Here is a 23,645-nt window from a genome sequence, read left to right on the forward strand (position 1 = left end):
TTCTAAGATGCTAGTGGCATCATGTACATGCTTTCATTATCGAATAGAATGGACCCTCGTCGCCACGTTGATAACATCCTTGTGTGTCATGAATGAATCTCTCTTCTTCAACATCTCATGAAAAACAAGATCATCAAGATGTCTGTCCACAATAGCATCAATGCTCACATCCATCAACAACAACCTCTCTATAAATGCTTTGCATTCATCAGAAAGGTTTGGTGCAAATTGAGAGCGCAACTCATTGTTGGTATCATCAACGCCATGACAAGCTTCACCATTCTTTTCTACATGCAACAGTTGCTTCAATATCAACATGACCACATCTAGCCTACCATATAACACCTTAACAATGAAGTGGCATGTACAACCTCTTTTTTTCTGATATGTCCGTGCGCGATTCTTATTCGGCGACTTCTTCCTATTGTCTTCTAGTCCATATGAACACCAATACCTTCAAAAACAACTCTCCTATTATCAACAACAGTCGTAATGTCATTAAACGTAGACAAAGAATAGGAAAGAATGTGTCTACGAACTGACTGTACATATTTGTTGTATGCATGTTGTGCACAGCACTATTGTGCTCAATGTGACACTTTCAGAGGAATTGGGTTTCAAAACCTTCTGCAATGATTCCCCTCTGATGAATTCATCCAATCTACCCAGTGGAATTACTGCACATAGGTCTGTCGTTAAATCATTTTCGACACAAATTGGCATCCACTGAATATCCCTTGAACAGAAATGACACAAACCTTCACCACCATCTTGAACTTCCAATACCATAATGTCTTGCCATTTCCGGTGTTTTCCCATTCTGGTCTTGCACATATCGGAGAAAGAATGAAATATCATAAACAGTAAACAACCATAGTGATGATATCTTCAGTGTGATACTATTTTGAGATATTGGTTGATGTCAAATGTGTTGCCATGGTATTGGTCACTTCACACAAATGACCAAAGCTACTTTACTGTTAGACCTTCATCCTATTAGCACATATTTTTACAAAATAGTTTTGTGCTATATATGGACACTTTTAGTTTCATCATAAGAGCATTTACTGGTGGATTGTATGTATAGATGATATGTTGCAGTATCTTCATGAAAAAGCATCACTTTCGCATATTGAAGGGAATGTTGAGTGATACGTTGAGTGTTCGACAGGTCTGTTTTGGAGCTACAGTAGCCGAGGCCATTTGAAATATGCCTCCAATTCACTTGACCTTTGTTCATACTCATCAGTTTAAATCTGACCGATGAAACAGTGTGAAGAAAATCTGTAAGCTCTATCGGCACAACCTCTGCCGATGACCTCGACATATCGAAGTATGTTTCAGCTATCGGGAGCGGTCTCAGTCTGCTATTCTAATACCCAATGAGTCTTGACTAACACGCATGTTAGTCGTGCATTTTACACCGTTGATTTTGCAATTAGTGGTTGCGATTCACTAACCTCTCGCTAACACGTTGTATGAAAGGTTTGTTGCTCATCTAATCTGGCTTGAAAACATCACTACGGATTGACTAACATGTGTACATCATTGGGAGGTCCTAATTTATGCTACCCCGATACCCAATGCACCAAATAAAGAAGGTGACTCTATCAGAAAGACTTTCTCTAATAAAGCGATTCCAGTCAAGAAAGGAAGAAGACACATCGGGATAACATACATCATTGGGGAGATTGTTTTCTAGTATGTATCGGAACCTGTGGGATAGTTGGGATCACTAATATTCAAGGTGGATGGCTCATTTGTTCAAAACTGTAAAATTTTAATTATTGGCATAAGTAGTCTCGATGAAACAACACTGGCAAGCAAAAGATGGATTATCGACATAACATGTACTGATAAATCAGAGGGCGGATTCATTGAGGCACTTAAAAAAAACTCAGCACGGTGCGCACTCTTGAAAAATTCATACCATTGGGATAGCTTTTTCCAATGAGGCAAAAGGTGTAACTTATGAACCTATCGGTGTAACTTGTAATGATAAGGAAATGTGGATCATGGAGTTATAGCATCGGGAGATCGGAAGTAATGAGAAAAGTATCTCGATACCTGATGACTGAAGGGAACCAAAGGCAGGCCCATCAGAGAAAAAGACCATATCGAGATAGTACAAAAATAGTTAGATCGATCCCCGATGACATGGAGAATCGGAAGGCGGAACCATCAATATTACCTATACCGATAAAACAAACTCGGAAGCATAAAGCATAAAAGTGCATCGAAGACTCATCGGGACTTCGAGAAGAATAGAAAAAGGTTATTCCGACCCTCGATGAAGATAAAAGCGTCTGCGGGGATATCGGTGTAAATTATACCGATAAAGTAAACATTAAGTGAGGACTCATCGGGACATCAGAAGAACAAATTTTATGTTATGCCGAGTCCCGATAGGACTATTAAGGTGGATGGAGAGTTGCTAGGAGTTCTTCAAGGTGATTTATGCCGGTAATGCGGGGGACTTAGTCAGAATGCGGATTGGTATATTGAGATCATCGGGGCATTGGAGGGACATAAAATGAAGTATGCCAATACTCGATGGGTTAAGTAAAAGAAAACCGAAGGCGAATGCATCGGGGAGAGTTATGATGTACAATAGGTCTGTTTTGGAGCTACAATAGCCACGACCATTTGAAATATGCCTCCAATTCACTTGACCTTTGTTCATACTCATCGGTTTAAATTTGATTGATGAAACAGTGTAAAGAAACTCTACGAGCTCTATCGGCACAACCTCTGCCAATGACTTGGACATATCGGACTCTGTTTTGGCTATCAGGAGCAGTCTCAGTTTGCTATATCGATACCTAGTCAGTATTGACTAACACGCATGTTAGTCGCGCGTTTTACACCATTGATTCTGCAATTAGTGGTTGTGATTGACTAACCTGTCGCTAAGACACTGTATGAAATTCCCATTGGGCTGAAGCTATTCTAGCTCCAAAACAGACCTTTCGTACACCAGGTTAGTGTCAGGTTAGTCAATCACAACCACTCGTTAGTGACAGGTTAGTCAATCATAGAATGTTGGTTGCAAAATGGACGGTGTAAAATGGACCACTAACACGCGTGTTAGTCAATCTGTACTCACATTTTGGAGCTTAACGGAGCTTGGATTAGCAGCTTCAAAGTCATCTCGATGACCTGACGAAATCGTCTATGGCCATCGGGGTAGCTTCACTTATCGGATGGATGAAAGGATAAAAGGCATGCACGTTTCATCTAAATCGGGATAGTGCAAAAATAGTTATACCGATCCATGATGGCACGGAGAATCAGAAGGTGGCACCATCGGTATTACCTATACCGATAAAATAGAATCAGAAGCATAAAGCATAAAAGTGCATCAGAGACTCATGGGGACTTCGAGAGGAATAGAAAAAGGCTACTCCGACCCCCGATTAAGATAAAACTACTTGCGGGGATATCAGTGTTAGTTATACCGATAACCTAAACATTTAGGGCTAAAGCTATTCTGGATTCGTACTGTCATTTTGGAGCCAGAATAGACACGTCCAACAGGTTAGTCAATCACAGTCATTTATTGCAAAATCGATGGTGTAAAACGCGTGACTAACACGCGTGTTAGTCAATTTGTACAATGATTTTGCATAACAGTTTGAAACTAACAGAGAGATTGAAGCAATATTAAACTACAGAAAAGGCAAAACTAACAACTATAGATCAATACTTCATGTGACAGAAAATTTGTATTTGAATACATCAATCCTTAACAAACGTTGTGCTAAAAAATTGGCAGCAGTGTGTAAGAAGCATTGGTTATTTACAAATTGTAATGTCCACCATCCCTCATCAGTACATGTAGATGAAAATGACATCTTTAAACATAAAAATATTGGCTACAAAATGACCATCGAAGGCGCTCCATGCACCTACAATGGTGAACCATTTCTAACATAGTGTCAGCTGAGACTTTCTCCTATTTACCATGACAAGATGTTTTATAACTTATCCGGTAACTACCTAAAATAGTGCTACTGCTAATTTTACAAAATTAATCCTATTGTCTGCAATAGGGTCATAGAAGTGTAGCGAGTGACATATGCAAAACAGGAAATTGTAGATAACCAACAAAACTAACTCCCAATGTATTGGAGTATGACACCCATGTTCTCTCCAATCTCCATTACTTTGACAGCGGTTGGTGCCGAGAGCCAGTTATCATCAAAGTTCAGTAGTCTACAGAAGGGTCCAGATTGCCATTCCTCACCCCTACCCTAAACACCTCCCATACCTCCTATATGAAGTTCTTCCTCCTCTCCCGTGCTACCCTTTTTTGGGCAATTTCCTCATCTTCAGTGTCTGACTCCTCCGATTAAGAGGAGATGTAGTTGGTGTGGTTAAAATAGATGCCGAGGGTGCTTACCCAACAATCAGAATCCAACTCTAGAATGGCATTTCCTAGGGCTTGCCCATCAGACGGGCAGACAAAGCCGTCGATCCTCTATATGGTCGCTTCCTTTGAATCAAATATGTCAACCATAGGGCAAATGATAGCCTCATAAACAAACCCATCACACTAGTGTCGATTAGCACCCAATATACCATTAGCCACCCGCCATACAACATTCCAGAGCACATCGTTTGCTTGAAATAGCCGGTTGCATTGGGCTTGGAACGATTCCTCTCTACATAGGCAACTGACACCAAAATGATGCACCATCGGTTCAGATCGAGACTTCCAAACTTAAGACTGCAATCTGAACCATTCCTTATATAAAGTTTCAAACTTTCTAGAGAAGTCTAGAGACCAGAAGAGGCCCGAATTCCAATCAAGGTTTGTCCGAACAACATATCTTTACTATTATGAGAACTTGTCAAGTTCCCTGCTCCTACGTACTTTATCTAACCGGCCTGATACCAATCTGCCAAAGCGCATGAAAAAACACAGAGGTCTCTGGTTTGTCCTTCTACTAAGGTATGGCCTACGTCTATCTAAAACGAAGCTCCAGATGAAACCACATTGGCAAGCCAAAGGAAGATTATCGGCATCACTTATACCAATGAGGAAGTAGGCGGTTGCTTTCTATCAGCTTGCATCGGCTTATCGAGAAAGCATATAAATTGCTATATCGATGACCTATGAAACCATCGGTATAACTTGTAACGAAATGGCCAAGCTTATAACATAGTATCAGGAGATCGGAAGTAATAAGAAAGCTTTATCTCGATACCCGATGAATAAAGGAAACTGAAGGTGAGCCAATCGGAAAGAAGAACCATATCGGAGTAGTGCAAAAATTGCTAGACCGATCCCCGATGATATGGAGAATCGGAAGGCCGAGCCATCGGTATTACCTATATCGATAAAAGAACTCGAAAGAATATAACACAAAAGTGCATCGGGAATTCATCGGGATTTTGGGAGGAATAGAAAAGGGCTATTCCGACCCCCGATGAAGATAGAAACATTGGCTGGAGTATCGATGTGAGTTATACCGATAAAGAAAGTATCAAATGAGGATTCATCGAGACGTCAGAAGAAGAACTTTTATGTTATGCCGAGATCCGATAGGACCATGGTAAGTGCGAGTAGTGTTGTTCTCAAATTCTGATTCCTTCCTATTCCTCCCTGTAAGAAAATTTAATAACTTTGTTTGTATATAAAGAGGACACCAAGAAAATAGAATTCCAGACTAACATATAACAAGGTTTCAACAAAACCTTCTACACTTTGAACTTATCCAAAGCTCAGGTGAGTATACCTTTTGTGAATACTTTCACACTTTTAAATTGAGATCCACAGTAAACCAATGCTAAAAACCTATGGACTTCATCACCTCAATAAAAATGAAACATTAAAGAAAACTTATGCTCATTTTCAGTATTTGATCCCAAGAAAGATAAAAAGAATTCCATAACTGATATGAGTGCCTTATCCAGGCTACAGAGTCACCTTAATCAAGCAAGAGTTTCAAAACCAAACATTCTGATATCAGTGCCTTATCCAGGCTACAGAGTCACCTAAATCTATAAGATTGCCTCACAATCCATGCTCAATCGAATAACCCTAAATTATCCAAATGAAACCAGCAAACTAATGAATGCACACCAGAAGACAAAGAAGATTTAGGCCTGAAACTTTGATCTGTATATTTATATTCATTTTGAAAATTTTACATGACTCAAGGTAATTCCTGAGAGAACCAGAAACACCCTAGATATATTTCAGCAGAGTTTCTTTACAAATTCTTGTGATAATTTTTTCTAAGTCCTGGTATCCATTTATAACAATATGGATGCAAACAAGCTTTGTACTTTCCTAGGAAAAGTTTGTTACAACCATGATTCCCGCTAAAAAGGAAAGAAAAATACAATCATTTTATTTCCTAACGGCCTTTTAAGTTTGTTGTTCCGCTGCAACATCTTCTAACTATTCTGGGACTTCCTCTTCTTGTACTACATATTTGTTTTTCCACTCTTGGAACACATCATCACTTGGCCAGGAGAAGCTAACAATCTTCTTTTTCATCTTATTTAGCCTTTTCCATGTGATTCTCAATTGCCCAACCTCTATCTCCAAAAAATCATAATGTGACTTTACTTTCTCAATCTCCTCAATTGTCTTAATAAATAAAGATGTGTCATTTGTATTAATGACCTTATTTACCCTCTAAGACAAGTTATACCCCAACTCATCAAGCCATGCCTTTTCCTCTTTTAGCTAATTTGGACCAACAAAACCCCAGGGAAACAACTCATACTTATGATCAGAATATTATTTTCTATATATGTGGGCTTTTCTCTTCACACCTGCCCTTTCTTCTATTAATCCAGTCATCCCTTTTATTAACTCACAAGCGGATTTGATATTGGCATCAGCCTCTGCCTCTACATGAGATGAACACATAAGTTCCAACTCCACTCCCCCAGGCATCCACTTATTCAGAATTGGCTCTAAAGTGGCCTTATCTTCTTTCAAATCAGTCAAAATATTCAAAATTATTTTCATGTAAATGTATACAAATATAGGCTCTAACTAAGACAACAAATTTAAAAATTGTACCTCTGACCTTTTCTTCATAGTTGCTTGCAAGTAAGGCCTGAGCCTGTTTAAACTTTTACATCTTATCTTCTATGGTTTCAGTTGCTTGGAAACCAGAGGTCATAGGAGAAGGGGGGAATTCAATGATAGGACTGGTGGGTGGGGGTCTTGCTGGAGAAGATGCAATCATTAAAGTAGAGGACTCACCTTTTTGGTACTGCCCTGCCAAGTGACTTTGTAAACTAGCAATGATGCTATCTCAGTTGGCTATCTCTCCTTTGGCCTCATTATAAGCCTTTAAAATTGTTTCCAGTTTTACCTGGAGATTAGCTCTCTCCTTAGCTTCTTTCTCAGCCACTGCCACACTGAATTTTGCAGTTTCTAGAACTGTGCTGGCAGCTTCCACCACTCCAGTGTCCTGGACTCTCTTCACTATCATACCTCCTAGGTAGCTAGATTATGAGGTGTCCTTCCTCCTTCTGCTCTCATCCCTCTTTAGGTACCACATAACCAAAGCAACATTATCCTTACTGAATGTCACTCCTTTTAGGGGCTTGGTTTCTTTCCTTACTGCTTCAAGCACTAAGGCATCTGCTATGTCCCATTCAGGAAGGATTAAAACACCAGCCTTTGACACCATTTCTCTCCCCTTTTCAGGAGTAGTGACTTTGAATTCTGCCACCATTTCTTGCTTCACCTCTTCCTCCACTGTATTTGCATCTTTGTGGGGTTTCTCATTCTTTTTCTTCTCACATCTTGCCTTAAATTGCTCAATGTTTTATTTCCAAACAAATTGCATAAAGGACCCTGTTGTAACAAAATTATTATTAGCCAGGAACTCCTCACTGGCTTGTTTGATAGTAGAGTCTAGCTCCTTTCCTTTGAACTCATCTGCAGTCAAATTCATCTCAGCACTTGGTGGCTCTTCAGGCATTCCCTCTTGTGTTTCCTCATAAGTGTAGGCAATCTCCCCAAGGCTTCCTAACTGCAACAATTGCTCTGTCACTACCTGTTCATCTCCCACATGGATAGGGGATTGGGAGGGAGAGTACAGGGGTTCACCTGTTTGCACCTCTTTGCCTACCCTTTGCCTTTTAGGGGAGTTTTGGATGTCAGTGACATCTTCTATTGCTCTCTTTCCTTTTGAAGTAGAGGGCTCACTAGTTACCGACACTAGCACACTATACCTTGGCTTCTTATGCATCACATAATCACTCAGAGGGATGGCCTTGGCAAAGGCAGGCTTGGCTGAAACCAACTTAGCCCTTTCAGGATCGTTCCTCATTATAACCTCCCTCTTCTCCTTCAATGTTTGCATTAGGTCTTCAAAATAAAGAATTAAGAATTTAATTTTCTCCTCAAAGGGAGTAAAACTAGACAGAGGATCATAACCACCATCAAATTGGTAAATAAAATCAAGAGCCTTCTTATATGCTACCCATTTTTCTTTTCTCAATTTTTGCTCATCTAAATTGAATTCATTTCTGATCAGATCCTCAGGAAAATGGAACTGATGTGGCCTACCTTTACATACTGCTCTCTTTTTGAACATACCATTGAAGAAATCTTCAGGGTCAGCAAATCTTGATACTGCAGTAGGCAACCTATATGGTTGAAAGAAATCATCAAAGTGTTTCCAGCCACCCTTGGTAATTACAAATTGATGAGCAATGGTGATGGTAGGGAAAATGGTCCCTTTTCCCCTATTTGTTAACTCTGCCTCTTGGACACCCACGATTTGCCTTAGGATATCTACAATTCCTATCTTCAATGGGACTTGATAAGGAAGAAAATATGGATTTCCTCTGAATCCATAAACTCTAAACATCGTAGAGACAGGGTATAAAAATACATCACCCCAGTTGTGCACAATCTTGATACCTTCAACAAATTCTTTAGGCCTAAGGAACTCTAGGAGGGCCTTAGGGATCGTAGGGTTTTGTTGGCACAAGAGAATCCTAAGCCTAGATGCAAAGCATCTGTCAAACTTCAAGTAACTGGCATCCTCTCTATCCCAAGACAAAATTGTGCTCCATAATTGCACAGGCATCTCTTCACCATCCTTTTCCTTAACCAGATCCATTTTATTAGCGAAGTAATCAGCACCTTTAAACAAAAAACATATGCATGAGAAGAGAGTACCACCCAAAAGGTTTGTCTACCTTGCCATTTTTAATCCCTATCATCCCTACATGGATTGCATCAGTGAGATAAGGTGCATAATCAAAAGTTACTGTTAGAGAGGGGTTTAAGATCTGTGCTATCATTAGCATATAGTGAGTTGGCATAGTGGTTTCAACATCTTCCCCAAAAATCTGACTAAGTGACCAATACATGCCTTTAGCCCTCAAAGTAAACAAATTCAGAGAGAAGGGTTCCATGGTACTAGGGCCTACAATAGTTAACCCTCCTATTTTGACAAAAAATTCTTTCAAAGGGCCGCTCCTGAGGTGATCTCTCTGCACATTGTAGACATGTGCAAGTGTATCAAAATTAATTGGCTCTAAGTAGTTTGATACCTCACTAAGCTTAAACACCTTCCTAAACTCATCATCGTTAATCTCGATTAAGGCTCCCCCATTCACATTTCTCACACATTTAGAAACAGGGTCATAATTATTTGCAACCTGGGTTAATAAATCTACATCCATAAAAACCCCAGGGACTATGAGCTTTCTCACATCTAATTCCCATATACTATTGATTGGAGTAGAGGAATGTCTTTGGCCAAAACCCACCTTGAAAAGTCCCAACCTTGATATCCTTATCTGTGAATCCCTCAACCAGTTCCCTTTGTCATACAAACCATCTCCAATTCTCAAACAGGGGGCCTTGGGCACTAATTCTTTGATCTTAGCAGCGACATTTGTAGACATGGTTAATTGTTCCAAGAAATCATCACATATAGCTCTATCCTGATAATTCACTTTCCTTGTGAAATCTCTTTGTGGTGCCATCTTGAATTATAGCTATTTCAATTTAAAACTCAAACAGACCTCTGAGAATTTAAACACTCGATGAAACCAATTTGAACTGTAACTTTCAAAATGAGTGCAGAACTTACTTGTTGCCTAAAGAAACTCGCTCTGCGCAATGGTTCCTCTGCAAAATTCCTTGAAATGATACTAAAATTCCGTTGATGTGAGGCTTAATACGGCAACAGAGCATTGAATTGCGACATTAATCCACATGCTTTGGCAATCAATTCACAATTGAATTTAAAAAAAGGCTCCAACGGACCACAAAAGAAATCTCATTGTCCTAGCTTTTCGCTGTTTCGCGAAGATTTAAAACCACGCATCTTTGCCATGTGAAACAACGTCGTCCACATCATCCGCCATGTAACCGCCAGCTCATTTCGCCATTTTGCGAAAGGTAAATTTCGTGTTGCTTCTGGCTGCGAATCAACGCGGGCCATCCGATCAACTCCAAGTTGATCGGCCTTTAAAAACCAGGACTAGTCTATCTGTCGGGCCCACCATCCTTTCACTGCTTCGCGAAAGATAAACTCCATGCTATTTCGCCCAGCGAAATAACGCAAACTGTCGAATCCTTTTCAAGATGCACCTTCTTTACCTTCCACTTCATCCTCATGTTGGGCCCACTTCCCTTTCGTTGCTTCGCGAAAGATAAACTCCAAGCATCTTTCCTTTACAAAACAACGCGGGTCGTTGGATCAATCGAAAGATATCATCTATTAACCTTCATTCTTTAACCCACCAACCAGGCCCACCAATCTTTTCGTTGTTTCGTGAAAGGTAAACTCTGCACATTTCTTTCATGTGAAACAACGCCAACCGTCAGATCGTCTTTGAGATACACAATTTTTAACCAAGGGATCCACCTGCCTTTCGGGCCCGCCACTCTTTTCGCTGCTTCGCGAAAGGTAAAGTTCGGGCTATTTTCCTTTGCGAATTCACGCGCACCGTCAGATCCACCAGAACTTGCATGGTTTTTACGGGACCCGGCAGAGAACTAAAAACTTAGGAAAATGGCACAAAATAAAACATTAATAGAGACCCGCCTAAGGCAAAAAGTAAAGGGGGGACCCCTTCACGACGGACGAACCCTTCCACTTAAGTGGAAAAGTAACATAGAAATAGAACGCGGGGATTCCAAGACATAAAAAGGGTAAATTTCAAAAACCCTAAACCTTCAGACCAATAACTCAGAGGCAAGATGAAGTGCTAAGCACAATTTTGCAGATTTTAGCAAATTATGGAACAAAATCACCCAAAAGTCAAAACAGTAATAACAAGGAGTTCGTCGGGATAAGTTGTGCCGATAATGCAGTGGTCTTAGTCAGAACACGGATTGGTATATTGAGATCATCGGGGTATCGGAGGGACAAGAAATAAACTGTGCCGACACCCGATGACTTAAGTAAAAGGAAACCAAAGGCGAATGCATCGGAGAGAGTTATGACGATGGAGCGTTAAAACAAAAGGCAAAGACGAGACTGAAGTGATGCCCATCGTGATGAAATGAACCATTGGGATAAAGAAAAAATAGCTATTCCGAGACCCGATAAGTGGGTCGGGGTAGTTTGTTCTGATCAGAAAGCAAAAAGTGGTAAAGTAATAACAACTGGTGCCAAACATTTGAATCATTGGGAGGAGTGTCGTCGATTAGCCGTTGGATTTTGTAATGAGAAGAACTGACTGTGACAACATAGTTTCCATTAAATGCATAAATTGAGTAGATTCGTTGCTGCACGAAGTAAATCTGTCAAAGATTGCAATAATCAATTACAAAGACTGCAAATCTGTCCCAAATAGTCAGTATCGCAGAGCAGCATTTCTCACGAAGTAATTGTAGAAAGATATTAAGTGCTTACTGAGAAAATTTCTGAGTTATTGACTATAGAGTGAAATAATTTGCAGAAATGGAGGGGTCAAGCTCAAAAGGGAAGCAAAAAGCTGTCGAAGTATCTAGTACCGCAACAAAAAAATCGAGTAGAAAGCTGAATCAAGACATGATAGACCAAATGGGATCTCCAGGAGCTAGGTCATGCGAAGCTAAGACAAATTTGCCTATCTGCGAGTAGTTAGAGGACAGATACAGAGAGATTGGGGATATATTCACCACAGTGCGAGGGCACGAGTTGTTCCTTTTCCATTACTTCCGCAGGGATGACCCCACACCAATTTCAAACCCATGGAAAAGGGGTCTCGGTAAACTTGTAGTACCCAATGTGTTTGTGAACATTGATTTGTTGAAGCTTTTAGTAAGAAATTATAATTCAAACAAGCTACGCATTATGTTGCCTGATGGGACTGCTCTAATGTATTTTGCAAAGGCTACAATTCAGGAAGTTTTTGCAGTAGATTTGGAGGCGGAATTGCCTTTATCTTTTGTAGATTTGGAAGAAGAGTACAGGAAGATGGACACTACATACCAAGGCTGGAACCTCGTTGTCCATAAAGCAGAGAAGGGGAGGCTAATAGAGGAAGAAGGTCTTCCATATGACATGACTATTTTTAAGAAGTATCTGCAATATACATATATGGCTTGTGGTCAGGTGGGAGGAGTTGAAGCTCCTGATGTGGAAAACATAGGACCACTTGTTCTAGTAGCAGAAGTTCAGAGGAATGAGCCTAGGGCATTTGACTTCGCTTCTTACTTGGTAGACAGATTGCATGAAGGTTTCTTAAACCTGAAAGACAATCCAGACAAATATTTCAAGCACTACTCAATTTAATGCACATCATTTTATTTTATGGGAGACTTAGAGGGTTATGGCCGGAAGAATTGAATGTGAATACAGTTGGGAAAGATGGAAAGGAGCAACTAGTGCAATTATGGGTTTCCCTTTGGGATTACAGGTTTGGGAATTCTCATTACCTCAAATTTTAGGAGTTCTTTGTCAAACCAGTTTTCTTGCTCTTTGGTGAGCCTCGAGAAGGATCATTTTCGTAGGAGGTTAAGAAGTTTCTTAGGCCTCACCAACACCAAAATCCAAAGGTCAATCACAACTGGGGTGATTGGTACTCGTGCCAAAACTTCACTTTTGTTCGATGCTATGGATTTGAGGTTATCCATATGTTCTCCCTAAGCCTGCACGAGATAGGATTGCCTTCTTGGAAATTGTAAGGTAGTTAAGTGTGTATAATGCCAAACATTTCGAAGGAGCACACAAGCAATCTTTCCTCCCTCACACACTTAAGTTTCAAGATTTCAAAATTGTATCAACTAGGGCATACGAGGCCATTGACAGGAAGCTCATGGATGAATACAATTTGTTTTAGCACCTATCTAGAGCACACTATGATCCCGAGGGTTACATCCATTCAAGCAGGAAAAGACGGGATTTGGGAGACTACCTCCATGAGGAGGATAAATTTGAAGAAATGTGTAGGAATAAGGAGGTGGAAGAACTTGCAGGAGTTATGGAGACCTTGGAGAAGAAGCTAGAGGAAAGAAGGTAGAGACTAGAAAACATGGAGGGAGAACCAGCCAAAAGTGATTCAGCGGAAAATGAAGTAGTCTCCAAGCTCCGTGCCCCTGAGAAGGAGAAGGATTCAAAGGCAGAGGATAGGCTTATTATTGCTCTAAATGCAAAGACGGATGAAAGAATGGAAGAACATGATTCTTTTGTATCTGATGATCAGTTCATTAAGTCTAAGGAATTCAAATCATTCCTGTACCACTTAAAGGGTAAGAAATTGAGGGAAGCAGTGCCAAAAGTGACCCTTGAGAATGAAGCATCAATGATGATGAGGTTGAAGAAAGACATTGACACAAAAGTTGAGACTATGACCTTGCAAAGGGGCAGGCAATTGCTAGTAGAGGCAGGAATAATTGTGTTTCTAGGATGGAACCTGAGTGCTTCATTTATTTTTGATTCTTTGTTACAGTCAAATTATAAGGATATGAAGTTAAACATCCAAGGAGTGCAAGATATTTTTATTGGATCAAGATATGATCCAAAGGAGGAAAAAATGTTATTGTGGGCCTTATATCCTCCTAATGAGAGGCCAAAAATCATTGACGTAGATAAAACTTTTGGTCACATGATGACCTTGAAGGTTGAAGAAGTAGATCCTATAGTCACAGCTGACATGGGTATCAATATTTCAAAATTTAATAAGGCCCAAATGAAACATGAGATTGCAGAGAAGAATAAGTATAAGGCTTTGTATGAAGAGACCCTTAAGAGGATTGGGCACCCTGTTCCCCAAATTACAGATTCAGGAGGCCAATGGAAGAAAAAATTTGAAAAGTTATCTTATGAACATAACAAGTTGAAAAAATAGATGAAGAGCATTAGGGCCGATACCGCTTGTGTGTTGCTAAGTAGGAGGTATGACAATATGGAGAAATCATTGAACGAATTCTGGGGTGAATATCAGAGGAACATGGACAATATGATTTCACAGAATAGAATTCGAGATCGACTCGACATGATGTTACAGGATGCAACAACCAAAGAGAAAGTAAAAAAGAAGGTGCGGGATCTTCTTGTTACACATGACGAAGTTACACAGGCATTGAAGTCTGAATTTGATGAATGCCAGCAAATTGTTGAGCATGGGGTTCCCAATTTGGTAGATGATGTAGGTGTGATCAAAGACAAAATTGTATGGATCTCTGAGTGCAAGTCTATGCTTAATGCAGCCCAAGCCATCGCCAGAGCAGATGTCCTTGACATGAATGACACGGTCGATCAATTGGAAAAAATTTATGTGATTGAGAATGCAGCCAAGGATGCCATCTTCAACGCTACAACATATAAGGATCCAGTCTACTTGGGGCATATTAAAAAATGTGGATGTCGGCTAGATCGAAAGTCCTAGTGTGGTGTTTTAGTTTATGTAATGTAATTGATATCTTGGTTAGGCATTTTAATTTATGTTCAGTTAGTTGTTAAGATAATGAAAGGGTGTGTCCTTTCATTCATGTCTTTCAGCATTTGTATTTGTATTGAGTCATCTTGTGTAACAAAGGGAGTTTTTTTGGGGGGGGTTTTGGAACATCATTGCTGTAAGGACTGAAAATCATATGTATTAGGAAATTTTATAGGAAGTAGAAGTGTCATTTTGTGTAAGCAAATTGCAATGAAGTATCTCCAAGTGTAGCTTCTATGTACTGTAATTTCTCAGACATTAATATACAAGATTCATTGTTTCTACTTCAAATGTACTGATGACTTTCTGTGTTGATGAAACATGCTTTGTCCTCTTGATAAATCTATTTAAGAATTTGTTGTAATGTGAATCATATTCTGTTACATTAAATGTGAGATTGGGTTCTTATTGTTTATGTGAGACATACTGAACCATTATAGTGATTATTGATATTGTCTCTTGAGTTGATAATGTTATCTGTCCACAAAGTATCATTATATTCTGAGATAGAGGCACTGCTCTGTTGTTAATTCTTTGAGATCCTGATTTAATATGCATTAGGTCCTTGAGAGAGAAGTATTCTTCTAAAACCTTTTGAATTATTCTATTGCATATTTCTTGAATGTTCTGAAACCATTTTATTTCCAAAATATAACAATCTTTGTACACAGTTATCTTTTCATTCAGTTTTCAATTTTTAAAAACATTCAAATAAAAGCAGTCAATACTAGCAGGAAATTATCTTACGAAGAACTATCTTAGTAAAGTTTAAATCCACTATAAATAACCTCTTTTGTTCTTGAGAGGAAGAGGCACACCCACCTGGGTTTAGTGGAGTCTAAATTGTAGAGGGAATTGGCTTTCGACCATCCCTGTTCGTTGCCCAAGGCGGATTGGACTACTTGAGGGTTTGGGGAATCTTTTTGTTTTCCAATCTGTGGTTTTGGGCACCTACAACTTGTTCCACCAAATGGAAGAGATAGGGAAATTAAGACCATGCTAAAGAGATTCATCATACCAAGTGAGGTGTTAGGAAACTATCTACCATTTTTTATGCATTTTCCACATTTTGAGGTGATGGTCCATATTTTGGATTAGGTGTTTGAATAATGGAATACTCAGAGCTCCACATGTGTGTTTGACAGTCATTTCAAGGATGATTGTCCCCTAGGTTGTTACTTTTCTCAAATCTGGCCTATGAGCCTTTGTAAGCCTAAAATAGCATAAATTTGCATTATGATCTAAAACGACTTCTAAAGCCTCATTAGGCATTTAGGCATATCGTTTTAATGCTAGGAAGTCATGCTAGGAGGTTCAGTATAAGTAAAAATGTATAAAAGGCAAAAATGCACATTTGAGCAAAAGTTGTCATTGTTGCTTGATAACTTTTTGCAACTTTTTTTTTTTTAAGCAAATCGGTGGTTAGGCAACCGATGAAGAGTTGGTTATGACCAAAATGGCATATAAAATGCTCTGAGAATGACCAAAATGACCAGAATAGAAACTCAATTGTGCTACAAGAATTTAATTTTATTTGTAGTCATATATATTGAAATGCTTGACTTTATTATACAACAATTTCATGAACATACAATAAAAAACATTTGTTTTTTCACCATATATAATGAAATGTTGATAACAATTTCAAAACAGAGAAGATAAGAGTACCAGTTGGTGTCAACAATTTTTTTTTTGTCCGGTAAAGCTATATTTTATATTAATTCTGAAAATGTTTACATTCTAAAAGATAAACCTCGACGGCTAGCCGACTAGACCATCGAAGTCGGTGGACGGTATACATAACGGTCCATACATAACACATTCAAAAACATAGTCCTTGCTTCAAAAAAGGTTGTATGTGCCATCTCGCTACGCCACATGAACAATGATCGTGCCCTCTTCCACATCCAGCACTTCCATGTTCCTAACTTGGTTAATTTATGTCTCCCTGCTGGAGCCTTCACCGAACTGCAGCACACGACCCTTCTTAGTTGTTCTTCCACAAGGTCGACCCCGTCGTTTTGTGCGTGCAAGAACCGTTCATTGCACAAGTTCTCTATATTTTGACCAAGGTCCCCATTTTGTCATCTCCACACGCGCTTCCCAGACATCAACCGTCTCAAGGTATTGCACAATACCATACATCTTAGCATGTGCTACACTTCTTCTGACCTCTTTATCGAATGTGGCACTCCAGAGCAAGAACGGTCGCAAGGGAGGAGTGAATTCACTCACGTGAATCCACGCTTCACCCACACTTTCAAAGTCATCCATGTCTCGTGCCAAACCTAATAAAGCTTCCATTCTGCCTAGGCATTCCTTCTTCACACACTTGTTCATGATTTCTTTGACTTTCAGAACAGGTTGGAGCTCCAGACACCATGCCATAAACAGAGACACTATGTATGCATTCGTTCTGTACTTCCATCCACCATCTACGTACTCAGGCCCAAGGATCAACTTCACCGCGGACAGGAATGCAGTGTCTTCATAGATAAACAGGTTCATCAACCTATCATCGCTTATTCGTCCCCAAAATGCAACCTGTGTTTTGCTTGTCTCTAAAGAAAAGTTGGCCTCCATATTTCAAATCGAGATACCTGTGATTCCAAAATGGACATGCAAATCTATCAGACTAACAACGACGTCTATAAATTATTTCAATTTTTATCAACCTATGCCTTAATTTTTAGTGCTTTCTAATAACTAAGTTCATCTACCACATGTTCCACGTTATTCTACAATCTAAGTTTCTGCACAATAGTCTGTGGACGTTTTTGTAGACTTACACATTTCCATATCATGCTATCCTATGAAGACCTTGGATTCATATGATGCACACAACTAATCAAAAGTTTCTTCGATTAACAAGGCACGTTATGCGCTTTCGCCCATGACCGCTCCAAAACGGTAGTACACAATGACTAACACGCCTGTTAGTCGCACGTTTTACACCGTCGATTTTGCAATGAATGGGCAACGATTGACTAACACAACGCTAACACGCTGTACAATAGGTGCTCCCGCTCCAAAGAGGACCTTTCGTACAACGTGTTAGCGATAGGTTACTCAATCACAACCGTTAATTGCAAAATCAACGGTGTAAAACGCTCTACTAACCCCCGTGTTAGTAAATCCGTACTTCATTTTCGAACCAGAATACACAGGCGAGACTAACATGCATGTTAGTCAATCCATATTGTCTTTTTCGAGCCAAGATAGACGCATTCGGCTGAAGCTATTCTAGACCTTTTGTTCAGCATGTTAGCGACAGGTTAGTCAATCACAGTCGTTTATTACAAAATCGACGGTGTAAAACGTGCGACTAACACACGTGTTAGTCAATCCGTACTGCCATTTTGGAGTCAGAATAGACGCGTTCGGCCACAACTCCAAAACAAACATTTTTTTTGTTATTTTAGACTTTATGTAATAAATAGTAAATCATATTAAAAAAAGAAGACAAAAATACTTGTGTAAAATTATCTACAAATTTATATGGGTATTTCTATATATTCATTTGAATCATTTGAAGATAATTTGAATATTAGTGTTAATCGTCCAAGGACTAACACGCGTGTTAATTGTTAATTGTCCAAGGACTAGCACGCATGTTAATTGTTATTGTCCAAGGACTAACACGCGTGTTACTCAATGCGTACGGCGGAGTCCGCAAGGCCGCGGCTATTGCGCGACTAACAACGCATGGAAATCCATCGGAGAAGCGACAAAACCGATAACAACGCATGGAAATCCAAGGTCGGACCTATCGGCATTACTCTCGCCGATTAAATTAAGAAGGCAACAACGGTTACATCGGAGAAGCGACAAAAGAATAATATTGTCTTGTCGATAACTGATGAGGCTATCGGTAAGACTCATACCAAAAAGCGCAATAGTGGAAATGTCGCCAAATGTGAAGGTTGTAGCGAAAAGAAAGTCCGAATAGCTTCGCCTAGAAATGACAGACCAAATAGACGCGGGCAACCTAACACCAATCACCCACCAAAATGATAGTACAACGAGACTAACACGCATTTTTGTTGTGCGTTTTACCACGGCTTTTTGGAGCCAGCAAACATGCATCCAACCCGATATCTAACCCTAACGCGAATAATTTCAAACTAGAGCAAAACAAGAATAACCAAAGCAAAACAAAACAATAAAATTTTCGCACTACGTATAAACCAAAACATGCAAATTTTCCCACTGTATACAACTAGAAAAAAAATGGCTACTGAACATACCTAACAAACTTCAAAAATGAAACCTCCTTCAAGAACGCAGGCTGCCCTTGAATAGTAACTCCTCACTGCCTCCTTCTTGAAGCCCTTCTTTCCCTTCAAAAACAACATAAAACTTCAACAATGAGGGCTTTGGACACTTTCTTTAATTGCGCATTAGTCCCTTTATTATTCCTTTTTTCCACATGACGCAGAAAATGGCGGGAGGACGCGTTGTACGGTTCACCTAACACGCATGTTAGTGGGGAGTGGCGCGTCCGCGTTCTACATTGTCCATTTTTCAATGAACGACTGCGATTTTTCCACATGAGGCCGCAAAAAATGGCGTTGGTATTATGCTGAAACGGTATAGGGCGTACTATGGTTTTCCTAACACGCGTGTTAGTGGCGCGTTCTATATGGTCGATTTTTCACTGAACGATTGCAATTGACTAAGGAGTAAGGACACCACCTGTCAGTAGCACGTACGGGAGGTTTTGGAGGGAGCCACCGCGGTTTGGAAGCCCATACCCTCTTTTTCCCACCGTTCTGGCGTTCGAATGCTGTCATCTACACTTGCCACCGGTTGTTTGTTTTTCATGGCTTTTAATGTGCGTGTTAGGCACAACACACCGACGCGAGCCACGACCTAGGATCCGTCGTCCTCCGCCATGTCCACGTAGTTTTGCGTGGGCCCCGACGATTGAAACAGTCGAGTCCAGGACAACTCCACGACATTTTCCCTGGGTCCGGCGGCTGCACCAAATTGGCATGGTATGCATGTCTCGAACATGTATGTCGGAATAGACGCGTCCTGAAAACATACCACTCCACTTATCCTCGTCGTCCATGTGACAAATGAATTGGACACACCTTAAAAAAGAAAATTTAAGTCAACACTGAAATTGCAGAAATGACAAAAGATTTTTTTTAAAAATTAATCAATAAAACGCTCTACACATAAAAACCCCAAAAATTAAGGTGCTCGAGTGTAGGACCCTCTCCTCTACATGCTTGGAAAACCTTCATTGCGGTAGAATGTAAATAAAATGGAGTTGACAACGAAATGCTCGAAACAGTGAATGGATCCTCTCTTTCCGGTTGACTGCGGAGGCAAGACTAGCTTCGCGTCGATCGCGTGTTCGAACTGAAGCGGGTATTATGGGCTTGGTAGAGATTGAATGCTGGCTGTAGGCATATCCAAAACTTTTCTGATCAGATCTGCTCACCCATTCTCACACAGGGATCAATTGTGGACAACACAGTGCCCGTCCTTTTGTGGGTGCCCAGCGCTTCAACCCATCTCGTCGCCTTTTGTGTGTACGGGAGTCAAGATAGGGCGGGAAAAGTATAACATGGCATTTTCAGACCTGTTCGATTGGATTTCTCATCTTCCACACCCCCCTCAATGGCGGCGCTCTGTGCAATCTGTTCGGCTCTTCAAACTGGTCGAGTTCTCTGCCCAAAAGAAAGGAGAAGGCCGTATCTGCTTCTCCATAGATGTCACTTCATGGCGAACAATTCCTTTGGGAGAGTTCAGCTGCGAATCAATGGAGGTAACAACATCCTGTCTTTTCTCCCTTTTCATCAAATCTATTTCCCATGTGCTTCAAAACATTAAGGAATTGGGAAAATACATAGAGCTTCAGTTATCTACTGAAGATCTGGCCGCGGTCCCATCTTATCTCACTCAATCAGCCAATTATCCCCTGCTTTTCAACTCTGCATTTCTGTGCCTTTGTCTCTTAGTCATGTCTCCGGTTACAGACAGACTATATCCACAAATCACCCAGGAATTCACGCAGTTAACATCTCCAGAGTTTGTCTCAGCAATAGGTGCCCATTTGGAAGCCCCACTGATGCGCTTCTTGGGAGCCTATTTCTCAGCATCCTTTACCTCCTCATTGCAGGAGGAGCCCTTCCACTCTTCCTATGCTTGCAAAATCTCCGATCTCTGGAAGGTGGGTGTTTACTGTCCTATAGTTTGCATGAAGGCACCAAAATCCCATCACAAGCTCTGTAACCTGCCTCAAGCCACTGGCAAGCTTGGAGATGCATTGAGATATCAACAATTGGAAAGCATAATTCAGCTCAGTCATACAATACACCTCCAAGAAGAACCATACATTAAACTTGAAGTGGGTATTGATAATCTGAGGTGTGATGTGTACCCATTTCAGATTCTTCAAGCCTCCTCCTGTTCGGATGTTATTGCAACAGAGAGATACTTTCCATCACGCATCTCATTGTCTATAACCCCTCAACTACAGCAAGGGGATGATTTCACTATATCTGTGCCTCATTCCTCGCCAAACCCTAGCATTCATAATACTACGAGACATGGGTTGGAGTTATCATTCCAATCCCCTAATCAGGTGGGCGTCAAGAGAATCCTTGAAACAGAGACCTCCTTTGATATGAAGTTCTGGAAATTCGACCAGTTCATACAAGAAACAAAGGGAACTTTCACATGGATTTTGTATAACCCAGTGAATAAAACAGAAGTCATATCTTCCAAACCTCCAAAGTATAGCTTCCTGGACGCAAAGCCATGGTACAAAGACAGATACCGCAAGCCTTATAGTCCTTTCAACAATCAGGGAGGAGTGGTGTTTGCTGATGACACGTATGGGAGAAAGTTTTCATGGAGGTTAAACAGAAAAACTAGCGATGAAGTCTTGAAATTGAATATTGAAGGAACCATCTGGTTGACTTACTGGCCTAATGTTTATAATACATCTTTTTATGAGACTAGATCACATGAATTTTGTGAACAAATTGAAATTTTATTGGTGAAATCATAACAATTGTAACCAGTGTTTCCTCATGTCCATAAATTCCAATTTGTATTGAAAATGTATTCATAATGCAATATATAAACTGTCCCTGTACAATGTAACATAAATTTTTCTGGGCAATGTAAGTTTCGTTATTTGCTCCATTGGTTGAGGTTTCTAATCATTTATATGGTTAGGAACAATATGTTAAATTGGTATTCTTCTTTGATTGGTACATTAAAAATGAGAATTTCTCCTATAAGTTCAGCTTCAATTTTAAAAAAAAATCTTATTAAAAAGAGAAATTACTCCGCAGTTTTGAAGTTATACATAATATTTTTTATAATTGTCTGAGATAAGAATAGCCATTAGTACGAGGATATGATAAGAATATCAATATTTATAAAAGAAAATGCAAATTCTGAATTGATAGATATTGATGACAGTTATTTTGTCTCCCTTATTAAGATTCATAAGATGAACTTAAAATTTTGAGTTTAAGAAGAATAATTTTTAGATTCTACCTACAGCAGAGATTATAGCGGTCATATTTTTATATTTTTAAACTTTGTAAATCCTGCTAAGAACAGAAATTAAACAGAGCTGATGTTTTGGGTTTTTCCGGATTTTTGGGCAAGAAATTTGCAGTTTCTAATTTTCTTATTAGGTTGAGAATTGGATAAGGCAGAGATATGAAAATATAAGAATTTAAAAATATTTACCTGATCTTTACCCTTTGAGCAAATTAGAAAATGGCAGCTACTTGTCAACCATTCAACATTGATATCAGTGAAGCCATTCAACATAGGTGGAAGTCGGGTGTAATTTTCCTGTCAGTCATACTATAAAACTGACTGTTGTTTTTGAAAAGACATGGTGCCGTTAAATGCAGTCCAGCTGAAGTATCTCTATACTACGTGGCATTGCAGCAGCGAACCTTGGATATATCCAATAGATTCAATCTTTCTCGTTTAAGGTGAGTTTCTGTATAATTTGGCATTGTTACTAAAAAAGACACTATACATTCCACCATTTTTTATGGATGATTTTAGGCTATGGAATGAGTTTATTTTGTTATTTGATGTGGAATCATTTGTTTATTTTGATATTTTTTTTGGTGGGAGAAAATGATTGAAGGGTGAAGGGTATTCATTCTGTCAAGTTGTCTACACATTATTTTGGTCTCTTTTTTTATGTTAAATTTTTGAAGGTTTAAATCTTTTTTTGTTTAGCACACTGAGTTTTTAGGATCAGAGAGACCATTTAGGGAGGATCTCTTCCCATTTAGGCCACTTTTGGAGGTCATCTTTCCCCATTAACATACTTCGCTCATTCAAACCTGCAAGCTCAACGGCCCAGTAAAGGCCCACAGCCTGTGAGCCCAACTACCCAGCAAAGACACATATCCTGCGAGCACATCAGTCTAGTGAAGGCACAAGGCCTGCACACTCAGCGATCCAGCGAAAGTTTGAATCTTGGTAGCCGCCTCACCAACTAAGTGGTTTTACTGTGGTACTATGCTCTATGCTCCAATGAACTTGGAGGTTTGAACTTTGAATCTTGGTGAATGCTATAATTAAAGAACATATTTACCATTCTTATCAATTATACTTAATCAATTGATCTACAACCCTTTGATATATTTCACAATTTAAAAAAATTGTTTAAATTATTTCTACTCAAATTTTGGTTGATATGTTTTACCAAGCCTGAACACATCCATGTTTTTTCGCTGTAGCATTATTTGAAAGCATTTTTTTTGCTTCTGATAAGGATC

General features: G+C 39.6%; 1 protein-coding gene across 1 annotated transcript; it reads left to right on the forward strand.

Moving 5' to 3' along the window:
* Positions 1-20,446: 20,446 nt before the first annotated feature.
* Positions 20,447-21,895, forward strand: LOC131058357 (uncharacterized). The gene has a single exon (XM_057992229.2). The coding sequence runs from the start codon at positions 20,447-20,449 to the stop codon at positions 21,893-21,895; it is 1,449 nt and encodes a 482-aa protein (XP_057848212.2).
* The last annotated feature ends 1,750 nt before the right edge of the window (positions 21,896-23,645 follow it).

This window comes from Cryptomeria japonica, chromosome 3 (genome assembly GCF_030272615.1).
Source record: "Cryptomeria japonica chromosome 3, Sugi_1.0, whole genome shotgun sequence".
NCBI classification, from domain to species: Eukaryota; Viridiplantae; Streptophyta; class Pinopsida; order Cupressales; family Cupressaceae; genus Cryptomeria; species Cryptomeria japonica.